Source organism: Abrus precatorius, unplaced genomic scaffold (genome assembly GCF_003935025.1).
Source record: "Abrus precatorius isolate BTA unplaced genomic scaffold, Abrus_2018 Scaffold2, whole genome shotgun sequence".
Taxonomy (NCBI): domain Eukaryota; kingdom Viridiplantae; phylum Streptophyta; class Magnoliopsida; order Fabales; family Fabaceae; genus Abrus; species Abrus precatorius.
Window position 1 is genome coordinate 8,667,539 of NW_020874362.1, and position 16,735 is coordinate 8,684,273.

Genomic DNA, 16,735 nt, shown 5'->3' on the forward strand with positions numbered 1-16,735 from the left:
GACCATGGTTATTGTTGGTAAAAGTCAAATTCAAATTTGTTTCATCATCAAAATTAATGCAATCTTCATCATCATTTGTCATTTTTAATAATCTACAAAGATATTGATTAAAATGGTAAAACATATCATATTTCATAATCAAGACAAATAAATTTTAATTAATATTAAACTTTATGGTGAGTGAGAAGAGAGATCGACATGTTTCTAAAAAATCAAACAAGTACAAATTATAAAACATAGCTCTTAATGCAAAGTGTAATAATATTACTTTAGAATGTCTACTACTAGTTTGTTAATTTTTATAAAGCATCCTGAGCAATTCAGTTTGAAAAATATTAAGTTACATTTCACAAATTATATTGACATGAAAATAAATTGAGGGAAATTTTTCATATAATCAAACCAACACTTGCAAAGGTTTTTGGTCTTTTGTTTTGATTGGCTTTTTTCTTTTTGGGTAAATAGCATATATGTCTGATTGCTTTCTTATCGTTGACAATGATATATTCATTAATGGTATTTTATAAATTTTAGAGTATACAAGTGATATGATGATATGCTCAAAGAATAAACAGAGAATGAAGAAGGGATGGACAACAACACAGCTAGACATGAATTGTAGGAGCAGCAATAAAAGGACAAAAGACACAACACATATACACTCATAAATTAGACAAAAGAAATATATGTAAATTGCATCTTATCTAATTGAAAAATTCACTAACGAAGTCTAACATAATTTGTCATTATACAAATACTATAGTTCCCCGTTAAGAGTATTGACTTTGTTTTAGCAAATAATGCTACTTGCATAATGGAGGCTACTGCATGAATTTTTGAACCCAGCCCCAAGCTACTACAAAGGCTAAAACACTTTTGGTAACATCATCAACATGGCTTCACTAAAAGGACAATGTGACATTAAAACCCACCATTCTGTGAAGGCAAATGTTTGAAAAAGTTCGCAAAAGAAACCTTATAGCAATTATATTAAATATACTTTAAACTTTACCAGAGTTGTTAATATCACAATTGGTTAATTTTAGTGTGGTTTACATAGAATAATTTTGATTAATTCAACTTCAATATTTATTCTGACAAAACAAGAAAAAGACTGGTGTAGTCATAATGAAATCAATCGTTTGAAACTAAATAAAAACTCATAGGCAGATTGAAATAGTTGTTGTTAATATATTTTAATATCAGTTCGTTTCATCCTAAGTGCATACACAGTATAGATGTATTCTTGTTCGAGTATTGAAATTTGATGCAAAGTAATTTTCCAACATTTATGTGCATCCAACTCCTCCTCTTCCCCCGTAATCCCTCTATAATATTAATTGGTAAATGTCAGAGCATCAAGACAGACAATATCAGAGTTGAATACAATGAAAGGAAGAGTAATGATTGAAATTCTCTACCATTCTTATACTGAATAATGTAATAATACAGAGTAAAAGTCAGTTGCTATATGGTGTAAGACACGTATGCATACAACATAGTTAAACAATCACCAAATCCTTCTTGATGCCATCAAAGCAACATTGTGAGTAATTTAAGTGCACCAACAAAGGCCCCGTTTAGCCGTAGTTGGATTGGTTGATCCCCTACAAAGCTAAGTCACCCTTACTCTCTCCACACAATCAAAAAGAAAAAGAAAAACCTGGGCTCGAGAAGAAAATAAAATGGAGCATGTACCACAGTTTTAATTGATAACCAAAAATTCTTTCTCATTGAAATTTTTCTTAATTATTACTTACTCTGATTCACTGCCTTCACCATCTAACAATTTAAGGATAAAATTTAAGCTTCCCTGTATTTAAGCTTTCCCTGAAGATCGTGAAAGGTATCTTTGATGTGATAATACCCAACATCTTCTACAAGAAGTTTCATAATCATATTGCAAGAAATTCTTAATCAACCAAGAATGGAAAAAAATTATAACTAAAAGAATGCATAGTTTTGTATAGGAAACAATACGGTGAAGGCAGGGGAACCGGGTGAACATTCAGGCAAGAAGAGGGCTTTGAATGTAGGGGCTTCTAAGTGTAAAGAGGCTACACGAAGGTCTAAAGCTGAAGTAATACCGGTCAAACTGAAAGACGCACCTGTTAGCACCGGATGAATGAGGCAAACTTGAGCGCCTGAAGTCACGAGAGAAGGACGCAAGGAAAAAACTTCAAAACTCCAAAGAAAAATTGCAAGAAATTCATAATCAACTAAGAATGGGACTGCCACTTCAAAGTAATAATCAAATGGGAAAAAACTGAGAAAGGGATTAATATACATATGTGTGGGTGTGTGAAATTATGAACCGAGAACACAAATTCACAAATTGCTATTCAGAAATAAAAGAAGAAGATTTGTTGAGTAGAGTCACAATTCTGCGTTATATTATTTAGGGTTCATTAATACATTTTGCTGTCATGATCGTGAAGAACACGGAAGAAACTTAGAAACTCCAAAAAAAAATTACAACGCTTCAAAGTAATAATTAAATGGGAAAAAATTAAGAAAAGTGTGGGTGGGTGAAGTTATGAATTGAGAACACAAATTCACATATTACCTAAACATGAGACATTTAGAAACAAAAGTAGAAGATTTGTGGAGTAGTTTTTCAATTCTGCACTGTATTATTTGCAGTTTATCACACCAAAAAAATGGTGAAGTTATGAATTGAGAACACAAATTCACATATTACCTAAACATGAGACATTTAGAAACAAAAGTAGAAGATTTGTGGAGTAGTTTTTCAATTCTGCACTGTATTATTTGCAGTTTATCACACCAAAAAAATGTAAACAATCTGAAAATGAACAAGTAAAAATAGAAATAGGGTTTATATTCTTAAATTTGATTTGAGATTCAAACAAAAGAAATGAGTGAATAATATTAAATTTTAAATTTTAAATTTTAAATTAAAGGATTATTTAATAAATTAATATAAGTATTTTGAAGGATTAATGAGTAAATATGTTTTTCATAAATCTTTTAAATATAAAATTATATTTATGTATTTGACCAGAGCATGGTATGCCCCTCAGTAGGAAAAGAGCACAGTAGATTTTGCCAAAAAATTATCAAGAGCGGTGTTAAAAGTACAAAATAGGGGCGAAATGTAATTCAGGAAACCCTGACAAGAGAAGAATGGGCCCATATTTGTACGGTGTAAAATAATAGGCTCCCTTTCATAGTCTGAGTTGGCCCAACATGCAAATATAACGCCATGACCAAATAACTGGAAAAAAAAAAAAAAAAAAGCAAAGAAGGACGTCTATATAAAGAACGAGATTTGCTCGGCCAAAGACCTGTTGCTGTTCCCTCTTCGCAGCCGCAATTACTCTTTCGGTGAAGAGGTTGCAGCAGCCAACGCCAGTAACAGCCTTTCACGCGCCTCCTTCCTCTTCGATACGCTGTCGTTTTGCTTCTACTGCTATTGTTAGATAAGCATAGTGCTTCGAACTTCCTTCTTCTTTGAGTCACCCACTTAGCTTCTGCAGACTTCATCGCTTTGTAAGCACCGTTTAGCATGTTTTAGCGTTTTGTTAAATCGCGTCGTTTGTGATCACTAGCCTATGCAAACTGCAAAGTATTTTTGGTTAATGCTTTGTGACTTTTTTTCGTTTCGTGTGTTTTAGGGTTTTAAGAGAACATGGGAAGGGTTGTGGTAACTGACAAAGAAGAGTTTGGTGACATGGAGAATGGTGATTTCAGTGATTCCCAGTTAATTAGTCACGTCAAAGATGTCCTTGCTGCAGTCACGTTGGTAAAACATTCGAGAAACTTTCACAACTTTTGTTCAATTTGATGTCTCTCTCTCTCGTCAAAGAAAATAAAAGTTAGATTCTTGTGGTTCAGGGTGATAGAGAGAATTACGATGAACTTGTTGGTTATTTGCACCCGAAAAAGAAACTTAATCCTGATGAGGTTGCTTACCTTGTGGTAGGTTATTCAGTTAAATATCATAACAACTTGAAATTTTGTTGCATCGTTTCCTTGGGCTTAAACCTAAGACACTGTGATGACCACACTTTATTCTGTTATATCATATTGTTACAGACAACTTTGAAGGCACTTTCTGGAGCAGTGTCCTCTATCGATTCTGTTCATCATGAAGCTCTTCTTTTTGCTGTATGATATCACCTTGGCTCTAGTGTTTTCAAAGCTTTGAATTTATGCCTCCATGTCAATATTTGTGGATATTGATTTTGATATAATTGTTTGTCCAGGTGTCAAGAATGAGCTTGTGGAATTATGGAACTGATGTTATGGATGCGCTGCTGGAGCTCATTGTATCATTGGTACATGAATCTTTTGTGACACCCTTGGATCTTTGTTACTTGTAGAGCAATTTGTGAATTTTTATTAAGTTTGCTGCTTATGTATTTTTCTACAGGCTGCTTCCAATGGAAAATATATTGACTGGTGTTTGGAGATGCTTGTGAAGCATTTTGTGCCACCTTATTACCTCTTAGATCTTCTGAAGCAGGAGAATGGAATTGACAGGAAAAATAAAGTTCTGTCACGAGTGCACGCTGCTTTGGAAGAGATAGCTGATTTGGTGCCCCTTGCTCCCTTGCGACTATCTCCAATAGTTGTCCAGAAAATGCCAAGTGTCTTCAGTAAGGAAACTGTGAGTTTACACTGTTCTCTGGTAAATATTATGAAAAGCGTTTCTTGTGTCATGTTATGTAGGATCTGCCGTTGGTTCTCCATTTCCTTGTCCTTGAATTATTTTGTATGAAAATCTATAGTGATAATTTTTTTTTTGTAAGTTTTTTCTTTTTGTAGTATGGATTTTAATTTCAAAATGGTATGTTGAAAATTGTTAAATTTATTGATATGGAGACAGCTTATGTTATCCACTTTTCTATTTTTGTGTATCACTGTTAACTCATCTTACAGAGAGAGAACTATTGTCTTTTACTATTATTTTTCAAGAAAATTCACTTGTTTATGTTGCATGTAGGAGATTGTTATGTATGTGGAGAATATGTTGAGGCTGGAGAGTGGTGCAATTGGAGAAACTGTTGGTTCTACAATGCTGCCTGCACTTGTGGATAGGTTGATAGAGTTGGATGTAAGTTAGTTAAGCCTACCACAAATTTTTACTCAAAAGAATTTTTTGGTCATTTGGCCATTTAATTAATTCTTTCACATGGTTGTAGGTGGAAATTGGATGGGATGGAATCCTGATGGAAGATGCCAAAGGCATATTTGAAATGGAGTTAGATGATGATACTGAATTTGCAGATGAGGATGAGAAACGTGATAGTATGGTAGGGTACATACAATTTGTTTAAATTTCTTGTTGCAGTTGTATAATGAAATGGTATTTTGAATATTAAAAAAAGATGTTTCACTGGATTGGAGAGTTTAGTTCACCTTAGCTGAGTTTACTTAATAAATCCAATATTTTTTTCTTCATATTTGCTTGAAGGAGTAAATCTCATATTCCTGCAGTTGGCTTGATATTGCTTGTCAGATTTTATGTTCATTTATGTTTTGTCTCTGTTGTGAAGTTATTTTATTCCATGTTCCTTCTCTGGTGGATTGTTTTCCTGGAATTGGAAATGTTAAAAAATTGAGTGAGGTTGTTATGTTAGCCTGATATTTCCACTATCTTCAAATGTCCATTTGAGAATTTGTTTCAATTTCAAGAAAATTTCCCAAGGATGGGCAGGGATGGTTGATAGCATGGGGAATGGACCAAGCATGGTCAAGTTAACCAATTTGTGATTAACCATAAAGTTCATCCTAACCCCCTTTTGTGGCGGTGCACTGTTTGTAATTACAATACCAGATTACATTAGTTGTAGTTGTAGCAACTTGACTTTCTATCCTCCCTTGAATCTCTCTCACAAATCCATTATATTTCAAAGGGAAAGTGCTTGCCAAAAAATCCAGCAGTGAATGAGATGTGAAGCTTTGGATGATTTCTGCTGTGTAAATTTAATAAATCGTCATGCCATTCTAATGGACCTCTTGCATCACTATTGGTATACCTGTCACATGACCATGCTCCTTCTAATTTCTTCTTCGTGGCATATACTCAGCATTTTATTACCAAGAGAGGGGCAATAGACAAGAAAGGAAGGTTGGCAGATCTGAGTTTTAACTGGAATACAAGTTTTGTTCAAACATAGATTGGTGCATTGATAGTGTAATTGTCAGAGCATATATGTAAGTTTACAAGGCTATGGAAACAGCCATTTGCCCTATCAAAAGATGAAGGGCCTTATTCTGGTGTTTGCCTATTTCAGGCTAACATGCCAAGCTGAGTGGTACTTAGGCTTGGCTTTATCCAGCCATGGTTGAGGTTGAGCGGCTTTGTGAAGTGGCAAAACTTAATACATTGATTTCAGGTACTTAATTGTTCAAATGTCTTATGCTAAGCAAGTAAGTGAGCATGTCCATTTGCATTGATAAGTATCATTTTTGAACATTCCTGATATGTTTTGGTGATGTTGTAATTACAAGGATTTCAGCTGTCAAAATTGAAGACAAACATGTTTCAATTAATGTGATAGTTGTTGGTATTAGATTATCATGTAGATGTCTGCGATCTTTTTCTGATTTGTTGAGCTTTACCTTTTTCTGGTGAATCTTCATATTAGTAACTTCTATCTCTGTTCCTTCTTAATAAGCGAGGGAGGTAGTTTTCCTTAACCTGTATGTGCTGTCTCATAGAGTCAGTACTTTGACTGAAGTAGTTGGTCAAAATGTTCCTTGTGATGTCATCTAGTTTTGTGTACATCAATTGAGCCATATATGTCCAAGTAATGCTTGGTATGTCTTTCTGACCTGCATACTGGTGTCTATTGTTCATTCCTCATGGACTAGTTGCGCATGTCCAACATAAAAATATGCACTGGATAGTGAAAGGAAATGCACCCTTAAAGTGCATGGGAACTTTTAGGGTGAGAGGCATCAAAATGCCTACCTTATGAAAGAAAGGTGTTGGTAATGTAAAAGCCTATAAAATATTTTACTAAATTGCATTGGTTTTCCTTATAATTTCGCTATGTTGGAGTGAAAATAAAACATATAATGATAGTTTGCCTTAGAGGTGAGTCTACCTATTGGTATCAAGAACTTATGCCCTTCTATTTGCATTCAATAAATAAATTATTAATTTGCAGGGAAAAACAAAATTGGCTGAAAGGTATAAATTAGAAGTGTTTAAAATATTATAAAGATGCTTGGTAGTGGCTGCTCCCTTTTTGTGTTTTGTGTAACTTGATCTGCTTGCACAATCCTTGCTGCTACTGTCTTTAATCCTGAAGCGTGATGCTGTGGTCATCACCCAGGAGCTTGCATCTCCTTCAGACCTTCACCATGGAGGGGAAGTGCCATCAAGTTTCCAGAGGTGTGCATGTTACTAAAGAAAGCTGCATCAATCAGCGAGAGGTCCCTGGCCACTTTTGCTTTGCATTAAACCCCTGCATCTTGTGGCTTCTTCAACTCCACTGTATATCATAACTTCCTGAATCCAGAGGAAGCAACACCTTTAGGGAGTAAAATTTGCCCTGCAGTAGGGATGGAGTGTGAGACAATCTGTGTAGATATTTCTTTTACGAAATTGAATCTCCTAGGTAATATACTATGGATTTGTGAGAGCCCAGTTCTATGATTTTCTCATCAGTGGTGATACTTCAGAGAGGGCATGGTGAAAGGAAGGATAAACCTCTCGAGATTGATTGGTATTCTGGGATTTTGCTGCAAGCTGACTGCTTGCTGATGGGCTGTGCAGTTTGTTCCTTTTCACAAGGATTTAGATTATTTTTCTTTGAAAATAGCAATTAGTAAAAAAGCTCTTGATGATAGGTATAATAACTAATATATATTGGTTATTTGCTTGTCTGAGTAATATATATCACTTTTTATTCTTTGTGCAATGCAAGTTATTTGGGGATAATAAAGCTAATATTCATTACTGATCATCAATATATGTCTAATAAAAGAATGTGCTCTATATTTTGAGGCTTCACCTTGTATCTCTCATGACTATTATGCCATCTTATGGTTCTTGTTCTTCCTTTTTCAGGCTCCTGCAGAGTTGAAATATAGGAAAAGTTTGCAAGGAAACCTGGTTGTTGAAAAATTGGATAGCCTAATGGTGCTGACTTTTGTGCACCTTGAATCCTGTCAAAGCAGTGGCCGCTTGGCTGGGGTATTCCCACCTATATAAAACTACACATTCATGCATGCACATTTGACAACAAACTACTGCTTATATTTAAACAGTGCATTGACATGACTTCATAATGTGCCTAATTGTTCCATTAAATTCCTTTATTAGGTATTCAATGTTCTGCTGACATCATTTCAAAGAACTGTATTAAATGCATACAAGTCAAAATTTACCCAGGTACTGTTCTTTCCTCAATTTTTGCTGTTCTTAAATTGGTCATGACGTTTATTTTAATACTATTTCAGTGAATTGCATAGTTACTGCCACTCTTTCTTTGCAGTTTGTGATGTTCTATGCATGTGCATTGGATCCTGAAGGATGTGGTGTGAAATTTGCCATGATTCTTACAGAGATGTTTGAATGTGATGTTAACCCCCCTATTACCAGGTAATCTTGTTTTATTTGTATTGTGTTTAAAAATCAAAATCCACCTGATCCACCAGATTAATTGATGAACTACGTAGGTGGAATGAGGTGGATTATATATGCTGCTGTAAAATTTGGGACAATTGATTTCAATGCCTTCGTACATCATTTCCTTTGAATGTCTTTAACTTGACTATGAATAATCACAGTAGCCATCAACTGATTGTCCTTGCTTAAATCAGAAACTGGAATGATAAACTACTATTAATTTTTAGTTGTCAATCTATTTGGCTTGTGGCTGCTGTCTCAAAATGGTGGCCTTCGAAGCTGCAACTTAATTCTGTTGTAAAATGGGGTCTGCTCCTCCTCATCTTGAAATATTCTTTGAATTTTAAGCACTTAACTGGACTTTGATGGAAGCTGTCATGTGGTGTATTTGGTGCTGTATATGGTTCAAATGTAACTCACGACATTGTTAATTGTACATTCCAGAATGAGTGCTGTTGCTTATCTGGCTAGTTATCTGTCTCGTGCAAGGTTTCTTTCAGCTGCATTGGTTGCCAGCATCATACAAAGGTTTGTAGACAGTGTCCACTGTCCATTCCTTATCAATTATTATTTTTGTTTTGTAATGAAAAAATTGCTCTAAATTGATGTGGTGGTCTCTTCTTGAGGTTTCAGATTGGTCAGTTGGTGTTTTGACTATTGCAAGTTGCATGATTTTGATATGAATCCACGAGCACATCAAGTTTTTTATTCTGGGTGCCAGGTGAGTCCATTGACAGTTGACCTTTTAATTTGTAGGAATGCAACTGTTACATGTGAACATACTGTTAATGTCTACATTTGTATGTACTTCTGACTCTGCCATCGCCCATTCATCCTTGTTTGTTGCCACTTCATAAATTGATTTTTTCTTCATTGATCAAGTCATCTTTATTAAATTGGTTTAGCTGGCTTCTAAATGTTTTCAACCTGGTGGAAACACCTCCCATTATTTCTAGTTACTGCAAATATTGTCTCGTGTTGAAGTTGCTTTTTCAGGATTTTTATTTTTGTTTGTTTTGGTGTGAGCAGGCCATCATGTATATTCTGTGTTTTCGCATGAGGTCTGTGATGGATACACCAAGGCTTAAATTGCAGCTTCTCAATATGCCCATGGAAGCAATCTGGAAACATAAATTGAGTCCCTTGAAGGTAAGAACTTCATGGATAGTAGTCATAGTTTCTATATTAAACATCATCTGTAGCTTAGGATCAAATAAGAATATTATTGGAGGAAAAAAGAGTGGTGGGGGGAGACTGCATTTTGTTTCAACTTTTCTCTTGCGACTCTGTTTGTCCTTTGTGTAGGAATTAGGGAAATAGACTCGTCCTTCACAGAGCCTCTTTTGAAGTATCTGATTCTGAGTATAACTGTTTGTCCTTTATTGAATAATATCAGTTCCCTTTTAATGACGGTTAATACAAAGAAAGTTAATCTAAATGATATAGCTAATAAAAGGAAACAAATCCTAAATCACGATAATGATACAATCTTATCTGAATAAAGTAAACAAATCCTAAATGATATATAATATCAACTAATAAATGAAACAGATCCTACATCAATTATTTTAGATTTTACAAAGGAAACAAAGGGAATTCTAATTATGTAATATCTATTGCTGTTCTGATGCATCTGCTGTTGACCTTTTACTGAATCACAAATGTGTACACATCACTTTAAAATAAATTTTTAAGGCCGATATAAATTTTTCCTACAGGTGTGTTTGCCTACTGTAGTGGAAGAGTATCTTAGACAGGCAAAGGCTGCTAAACTTTTCATGGCATCTGAGTCATTTGTTTTCAATGATGTACTCGAGTCTGATCTTTCCAGGGCTTTTGGTGGGATGGATAGACTTGACATGTTCTTCCCATTTGATCCATGTTTATTGAAGAAAAGTGAAAGGTTTGTAACTAAAGGTTTTTGGATATGCTGAAGAGATATTCAACTGAACATTTATCTGATTTGACTTGTTAAATTGTATACTGATCTTGCTTTTGCTCTCCATTCCTACTGTGTCAATGTTGACTGTCTTCAGCTACATAAGGCCATTTTTTGTACGCTGGTCTAAAGTCAGAACTACATACGATAGTGATGACAATGATGAAGTCAGTGACAGTGGCAGCGAAGTATCAGATGATGATTTTATTGACAGGAATGCAAAGGATATGATTGATGATGACATGATGGTGAGCGTAGAAGTAGGTCTTGGTTTTAATCCTGACTTGAACAAAATGTCTATCACACCCAAACAATCTTTAACATACGAGACACAATTGGAACGTTGTACGCGAATGCCAGCAAGAATCAGACCATCCACTAGTCCAGAGTCTTTGTAATACCTATCTGCTTGTTATTCCTTTATATGATAGGAAAACTGTCAATTTTGCATTGTTTTTTAGGCCAGGAGGTACACTTCAGAGGATTTAGTGTGGAATTACAACATTAACGGTTGAGATTTTGATAAAATGCATGCATTTGCATGACAATTACTCAGTCAAAATCTTAACCGTTGGGTGAAATAATTTTGTACTTTATCCATTGAAGTGCATTTCACTTTGGAAGTGTCAAGTGCCTAATGTTCTTATGTCGTTTTTGTCTTCCCTCTGTACCGTCTGTTGAACAAAGTAGGACCAGCCAACCCTAAGATTTGTTTCCTTCTCTATCTTGTAATTATAATTTATATTATACAAATTTTGAATGAATTATAGAATGAATTTTTGTTGAGTTGGAGTTGGGGGTGCCAAAAGAATTATACAAATTTTGAATTTAAATTGGATGGTCGAAAAGTAAATTATTTATTTATAATGTCAAAAATGTTAAATGTATTACAACATTCAATTATCTACTTACTAGTTTATTATTTTTTACCATGTTTTTATACATTAATGTTTAATGTGTATAGTTATTGTTTCTTAGCATTGTACAATTTAGGACCTATTTCTTTTAGATTTGTGGTTAATTAATAAATTTTGGATAGATTTTAAAAGGTAAAATTATCAGTCCTTTAATATATTGATTTTGAAGGTTTGATCATTTAGCTTTTGTTTGCGGAATTACATGAAGGATCGACTGATCTGAATTAATTGTAGTTAACTTTAAACTTGTATTTTTTTTTAATAAATAAGCTTTTCCAAGTACTTAAGGAGTTAAGCTAAAAATAATTTACATATAACAAAACTCGTGTACACCTTTAATTGTGATATGTCTCAATGTTATTTGAGTTTGCCTAATTGTAATAATTTTGTCTCAAATTTTGTCTATAATTATTATTAAATAAAATAATTGATAAATTAAATTAAAGTAATTTATTAAAAATTTTAAGTTAATTTATTATAATTTTACACAATCCACTTGTTGTTGGTAGCTTAGTGAAAAAATTAGAGGGACATAGAATCTAAGAATTAGGGTTTAAACTCTTGATAATGACATATATTTTAAAAAAATTGAGAATAAGATAAATGTTGGGTTACTTCAGTTCCTTTTAAATTTGTGTTAATTTATTAAGATTTATTATATAAATTTTGATGATTTTTTATTCTCGATGAGAATTCTCTTCTTAGTTAACTTGACAATAATTTTTTTATTAAAAATGAAAATGTATCTGTCATTTTACCTTTTTAGACATTATGTCATTTTTTGTGAACGTGGATCCTTTTTTTAATTTCTCAAAGAGAAGTTAAAACCTTTTTAAATACTTATTACTAAAAAATTAGATGAGATGATATTAGTTTGTAAAAGGCATAACTATATTCTCATTTACAAGATATTTTTTTTTTTTTTTTTTAGAGTTACAAGATTCCAAATTTTCTAAAAGTTATATTTGAGTTTTGGTGAACGAAATCTGTATTACAATTCCAAAATAGTTGGGTTAGGTTGAAAGAAAGAAACAATTCCCTTAACCAAATTCAATATAATTGATGTGATATTGATGGATTTATTCTTGAGTTAGTTCAATTAGGGTAAAAAATATATTTGCATTGTAAAAAGAGTATATCTTATTCTAGAAAATCTCAAATTCAATGTTACAAAAACAAGGTAAATGATGATGTTTTGAAACACAAAATGTTATCAAGAAATACTGAAAAAAGATTTGTAAAACCTAAAGGAAAAAGATGAAAAAAGAGAAAAAGAAAAGATGAAAAAAAGAGAAAAGAAAAGAAAGTGCTACAAACTCAATTCAATATTCAAGCCTAAAGAATTTAATTAATAAATGCATATCAGCTCACTAACTTAAAGTATAATAAACCACTTATTTAAAATTTTAGCCCAATATACAACAAAAATAAGGATTGGCTAAAATGAATTGAATTATATCCTAATATTCATAATCTTTAATTAGAAAACAAGAGACGAGACTTGAATTCTTTTCTTCCATGTTTTTAAGTACTTTGAACGTCATTGTCACCATTTGATCTAAGGTTTGTTGGAGGTTCTTTACTTTTGATCTTGTTTTGTATGAGATTCATCCCTTTATTTTTATTTTCTTCATCCATATTGATTCTTGTCAATAACCTATTTTATTTTGATGAACTGATTTAAGTTGAAAAATATTCTATATATCAATCCAACCTCTAAATTAAACACTTTAATTATGTGACTAATGTATTTTTATTTAAAAATAACTTTTTATAACTAAACTTACTTACAATTGAAAACTTTGAAGAGATTAAATAAAGTTGTACGTTTTGTTGATAAGTTGTATTCTAACTCATAGTTTATGAAGTCTGCTTATTATGTTTAGATAAAATTCACTAATTCAGAAGATACAACTACGTCTTAGTCTCACCCTCATCAGCAGACCATCGTGAATAATCAGCTCATCAACATTCTCGATAATTTCACCATTTTCTACCTTAAAACATCCATAACATGTAAATATTAATATTTAAAAACAGATTTCATACTTCTTTACTAGCTATGTTATATGGAGACAAAAAAAAAAAAATTATATTAAACACTTGCATCTATATTTTAGCAAAATCCAACACCAAGATCATTTAATACAAAATCAATTAGAATATTATTATACAGCCTAAGGAGATATTTGAGTTTATAAAATTAACTGCACCAAGATCATTTAATACAAAATCGATTAGAATGTTATTATACAGCCTAAAGAGATATTTGAGTTTATAAAAATAACTGGGATTCTTGTAAGCTACTTTCAACATAAGTTAGTTTTTAACTTATTTCAATTAGTTTTTTCATATAACTTATAAAAAAAAAATTTTCAGCTTGTACCAATAAGTTTTATGGAATAAACTACTCATGAAGAGTTTATTAAAATAAATACTTAATTAAGATGTTGCCCAAATGCACCCTAAAATGCATTGCTGTAATGCATAGCTATTGAAGAACATATGATGCACTAACCAAGTCAATAATAAACTAGGAACTAGAAATCCAAAACAGGCCGCATATGCAGCTTTTCCATGTATATTATGAAGTTCCCTCAAACTAGGGGGGCGGGGGTTTACACGGAAGAGGAAAAATTGAAGAAATTGACGGTTTACAAGATTTACTCATTAGTAACTGACTCCCCCCTAAAGTTGGTTGAGGCTGCAGTTTTGAAATGAGGCTTGGTAGGAAAAACAAAAACAGAATTCGAAGAATTTGAAGGCTGATATGCTGCTGAGTATCTCACCGAAGTCATGGAAAATCTAGGTAACTGTTGCATGCCTGAGGCAAGTGGGACGAGTTTGTAACTGAGAATGTGCTCAGATTTTGGAAGAACATATACAGTGTCATTGTGATACCCTGATAATACAAAACTCTGTGCATCCGCGAGTGAGTATTTGACTTCTTGCAGTGATTGTGTTTGGTTCGAGATTCTAACGTAATAGGTAAAGGGATCTCCGAGGATGGCGTAAGGGGGACATTCCAAACTCACAATCAATGGTGGTTAACTCCATGTTCATATCCGGAAGCTTTTGTTGAGTCAAAACCCAAGACAACGTTGAAGTAGAAGCAGATTGCTCTTCAGTCCCCAAATCCCTCCTCCATCTCAAACACAGTTCCTTGTCTGATCTTTGAAAGGTTCACATTGGAACTGACTGAGAATACCTTCTTGAACTCTTCCCCAGGAACAAGAAGTGCACGGTTTGAAAACTCATTGTCTCCTCCATGTTGAATAGAGCACGTGCTTTCAGCATCATCCTCCACTTCTATGGAAATGGACTTCAACCTTAATGGCAACTCAGTGCAGTTCTCTGCACTAACGATAAGCACATTTTTTTGGTTTTAGGGCAGTGATTCTGACGGATCAGACTCTGAGCCTTGCTTATTCTTAGAGAGTAACAATGGGTCTCGTCTTAATGGCATTAAATAATGATGGCTAAGAGCAATAGCAGTGTGCCCTTCAATTTGCAAATGCTTGTGAACATGGACCATCTGTGCATTTGATTCATTACTATATGAAGTATAACCCAAAGATACATAAAGAATGATAGGTTTAGGTCGGTGCCACTTGATTTCTAATTTGCATGACCAGGAATCTCCATTTTTAAGAAAGGGAACGGAAATCAATCCAAATGATTGCTGTATTTTCTTTATTTTGTCAGAATCTAATTGAGAATCATCTTCTCCTTCTGGTCCAGATATACCAAGCAGCTGGACATGATGACTATCCATAGCCTGTGGCTGGACTAAACAAGCCACCTCCCTTGACGTCCACAAGATTGATCTTCAATTCACCTGAGTAGACATCATGACCTTTTGAGACCAATGTTACAGGTACCAAGAAAATTTCTCCCACTAAAGCAGGACCAGAGGCACCAAGATGCAGATCTACCAGTGGGTCTGGTTCTTCAACTTGGGTGGACTTCTAACCAGATAACACAAGGATTGGATCTTTTATTGGAACGGTTTGTATACAATCCTCCGATGTCCAAAGAGGTAAACTATCCAGTGAAGCAGGGCTTTCAGCTCTGCAGCATATTGTGAAGCGTAATCCAAATTTTGCAATAACAGATAGGCATTCAAGTTTTCCACTTTGATCTGCAAAATCATATAATGAAAAATCACAATCAACATAAAATGCAAACAGTGAAAGCAATACTTCTGATGGTAATAGATACGCATGGGTCAAGGCGGAAAATAAGTTAGCTGTAAACTGCACTGTGGAACCGAAGATAATAGACAGATCTTCTTGAAAGAGTCTGAATTATCCATACCAACTTTAGAAGACATATAACAGCATTTGCATGATTCATAAATGAACAACCATCCCATTGTTAGCCACAGGGAGCACATACACAACAGAAATTAAGGATCACAATATATTGGGGTAGGGGGTATCAGATAATATATAATGTTTGAAATGTACACTGCCCATGTTTGTTTTTTTAGTAACATCCGAAGGTGCATAAATGAGCTTGACAGCTAGAGAGGAAAATAAAGTTTGTCAAGAGTATATAACTTACCAGATTTGATTTCATAGGTCAACCTTAGCCATTTGTTTGATTCAAGTGAAAGAGAAGGTGCTGACTCCATTCTATGCTGTTGATTACCATTACTGACTTCTACTGATTGAGGTTTTTGGGCATTTACAATGAACAAATTACAATTAGATTGGTTGAACTGGATTTCTAATTGATCAATATCAACAATAAGGGGTAGGTGTGAAAGAAGTGATACTGTAATCAAAGTTGATGCTCCAGGCTTGATTTTCTGCTCATGGAAAACAACCGATGCAAGCATCACCAATCTAAGAGGACTAACAAGATCAACCTCAAGCTGAAGTGATTCGTTTCCAGTGATCTTAAGATTACTGGGGTGTTCATTTGTTGCCAATCCTGAAGCTTCCCTGACAAGCTCAAAAACCTCCTTGTGTACAATTTCTCTTTGCAGTAGATTTGCAGGACCAGCTGGACCAGTGTCTCTCTGGACACCAGTATCAGATGATATTGGCAGAGCAGCCATTTCAAGGGAATACTCAACAAAGTCTTTAAGAGTACCATTTTTCCTAGAGCACTCTCACAAGTACCCCAAGACATCCCATAACAAAGTTACCCATCCCTCTTTTCTGTATAGACTAGCAATACTATCAAAAATCTTCTGTGCATTACTAATATCACCTTCAGCAAAATATTCTTTGGCCATTTGCAACCCACAAAAAGAACTCATCC

At 33.9% G+C, this 16,735-nt stretch overlaps 2 protein-coding genes across 2 annotated transcripts; one reads left to right on the forward strand and one right to left on the reverse strand.

Annotated features, from left to right (window-relative positions):
- Positions 1-3,306: 3,306 nt before the first annotated feature.
- On the forward strand, positions 3,307-11,336 carry LOC113857813 (RNA polymerase I-specific transcription initiation factor RRN3). The gene is made up of 16 exons (XM_027490025.1): positions 3,307-3,513; positions 3,639-3,766; positions 3,859-3,942; positions 4,060-4,131; positions 4,230-4,301; positions 4,397-4,633; positions 4,970-5,080; positions 5,169-5,279; positions 8,048-8,173; positions 8,303-8,371; positions 8,475-8,581; positions 9,053-9,136; positions 9,242-9,329; positions 9,638-9,757; positions 10,327-10,511; positions 10,645-11,336. The coding sequence occupies exons 2-16, from the start codon at positions 3,653-3,655 to the stop codon at positions 10,943-10,945; spliced, it is 1,881 nt and encodes a 626-aa protein (XP_027345826.1). The 5' UTR covers positions 3,307-3,513; positions 3,639-3,652; the 3' UTR covers positions 10,946-11,336.
- Positions 11,337-15,432: 4,096 nt separating this feature from the next.
- Positions 15,433-16,529, reverse strand: LOC113859408. Its single transcript, XM_027492192.1, has 2 exons — positions 16,031-16,529; positions 15,433-15,605 (listed from the first exon to the last, which is right to left on the reverse strand). The coding sequence occupies exons 1-2, from the start codon at positions 16,527-16,529 to the stop codon at positions 15,433-15,435; spliced, it is 672 nt and encodes a 223-aa protein (XP_027347993.1).
- Between the last annotated feature and the right edge of the window lie 206 nt (positions 16,530-16,735).